Here is a 2,013-nt window from a genome sequence, read left to right as displayed (position 1 = left end):
TCATCTGAAATCCCTCACACACGCCACCACGTGGTCCGTAGTTGGGACACTGTGGTATTCCACAACCCGTAGCCTTAAGCAGTGTGAAGCTGTATCAACAATAGTCCGAACAATACTAACTAGACATGGTATGCAGCAAACCAGGCATAGCAAACAAATGCCACCTACATGCAAGATCAACAATAACTGTTTTAACCAACCCCACCCCCACGTCCATCCAGCGAACAGGTTCCATCCAGTTGCTTCCACTAATTGCTGGTTCAGTTGGCATATCTCTTGCAATTGTGCATGGATGGACTTCGAGTGGTCACTTAAGTTCATGCAACACAAACCGTCAAAGTCCTCACATCCATGTCCATGAGCTAGGAGTAAAAAGTCAATAGCAGCACAATTTTGAAGCGTAGCATGGCATATACTATCTACATCAAGTAACCAATCAGAAAGAGCTATACTAGTAGTGTTACTAAATTTTGCTAACCAACATCTGAGGCGATTTAGTGTCATCAGGGCTTGTGCACTGGCAACACCTGGAGCTAAAAAAAGATGTAGCAATGATTGTTGCTGGGTCCCAGGTGTTCACATCATCCCAACAGGTGTGAGGAAATGCATGGATGTCATGGGTGGGTCGGTGCTGGGACTGTTTTTGTCGCAACCATACAGCTAACGCAATGTTGGCTGTGAATAACGTCAGTCGCCCTAGGGTGCAAGGCCCACCCTTTATGGCTTTGGGCAATCCTGGCCACGCATGGTCTCCACATATCAAAAAGAGTCCATGTGGTGGTCATGTGTGTATTAAAGCTGTTGGTGATGTTCGGTCCCGTATAATTGCACCATCAGGTATGGTTGCGATACCAAGGCACTGTAGCATTTACCCACCAGGGAACCGTGTCACTGGTTTTACTAGTATACTTGAAATAGGTACAACTGTCTGCATCCAGTGTTCCCAGGATTTGAAGTTCTTGTGGGGGTAATGCAGGTGATTTACCCAGATACGGCAGCCAGCTGTCCCACTGGTTTATAAGTTCAGGCAACCCCTGGTGTTTTTATGAGTTCAGGCAACTGTGTAGCTGTGTCGGTGAACTCACTTGCGGTGAGGGGTACTCCTACCAAGCTCGTTGTAAATGAGTTCTGGGGAGTCGCTGTGCTGAGACAAAGGGTATCTTGTCCGGTCACCTTTGCCAGTGTCACCCATATGTTTTACTCATGGGGGAAATATGTATGCATAAACCTGTCAAAACAAAAAACAGACAAAACCAAGGTTAACATGCCCACCCCCACTCCCCCCCTTTTGTCTTTTTCTTTTTTTTTTCATCCTCTGCATTGTAGTTGCTGCGCAGGTACACACAACCAGTTTGATTCACCAGTAAGGGCAATGGTGATGGCCTGTGAATCACCAGCAGCCACCACTTCAGCTGCAACTGGTCCTGGCTGCCCAGGGGGGTGATACCAAACACGTGCACCCGCAAACATTTGCGATACAGGGTTGAGTTCAATGTGGAGTGGGGGCATCATCCAAAAATACACAGATGCCAAAAGGCCTGCAGGGATACTTGTACTTGTTGGTGCAGTGTTGTGCAGGCCTAAGGGGATAGGCCCTCGATTGCTACTGTGTATTTGATTTATTATATTAAAACCGCTGGCAACATTGTTTGGATGTAATGTGAAAATGAAAAACACCGTCTGTTCTGCTCATACAGATATTTTTATGTCCAGAGGGAACCACTGAACTTGTCCGCCTGCAACTGTTAATGTTTGTGCAGAATAAAGAGATCAGAATCCCCGCTCAGTGGTCAATGCAAATTGAGTGCCACTCAGAGTATTGCACCAGAGTGAGTGGTACTTTTATTGGCCTGGCTTGGCAATTTTTCATCAATAGGAGGGGCGGTTTATCTCCTGCCACCGCACGGTTGTTCAACACGTGCGTGGCGGTGGGCAGATGATCTACCCATCGCATGTATTTTGTACCTCCTAATCTACACAGTTGCTGTTTCAATAGGCCATTAAGGCGTCCCA

At 46.8% G+C, this 2,013-nt stretch overlaps 1 protein-coding gene across 1 annotated transcript; it reads right to left on the bottom strand.

Annotated features, from left to right (window-relative positions):
- Window positions 1-775, bottom strand: LOC147596572 (uncharacterized; the record flags this gene model as incomplete). Its single annotated transcript, XM_086769459.1, is given in 3 exon segments — window positions 1-73; window positions 206-531; window positions 533-775. Coding segments are annotated over 3 exon segments (642 nt in total), but the record flags the coding sequence as incomplete, so codon positions are not given.
- Window positions 776-2,013: the final 1,238 nt, after the last annotated feature.

The sequence above is a fragment of the Chlamydotis macqueenii genome, chromosome W (assembly GCF_036417535.1).
Source record: "Chlamydotis macqueenii isolate bChlMac1 chromosome W, bChlMac1.mat, whole genome shotgun sequence".
NCBI classification, from domain to species: domain Eukaryota; kingdom Metazoa; phylum Chordata; class Aves; order Otidiformes; family Otididae; genus Chlamydotis; species Chlamydotis macqueenii.
This window is presented reverse-complemented; position numbering and strand designations above follow the sequence as displayed.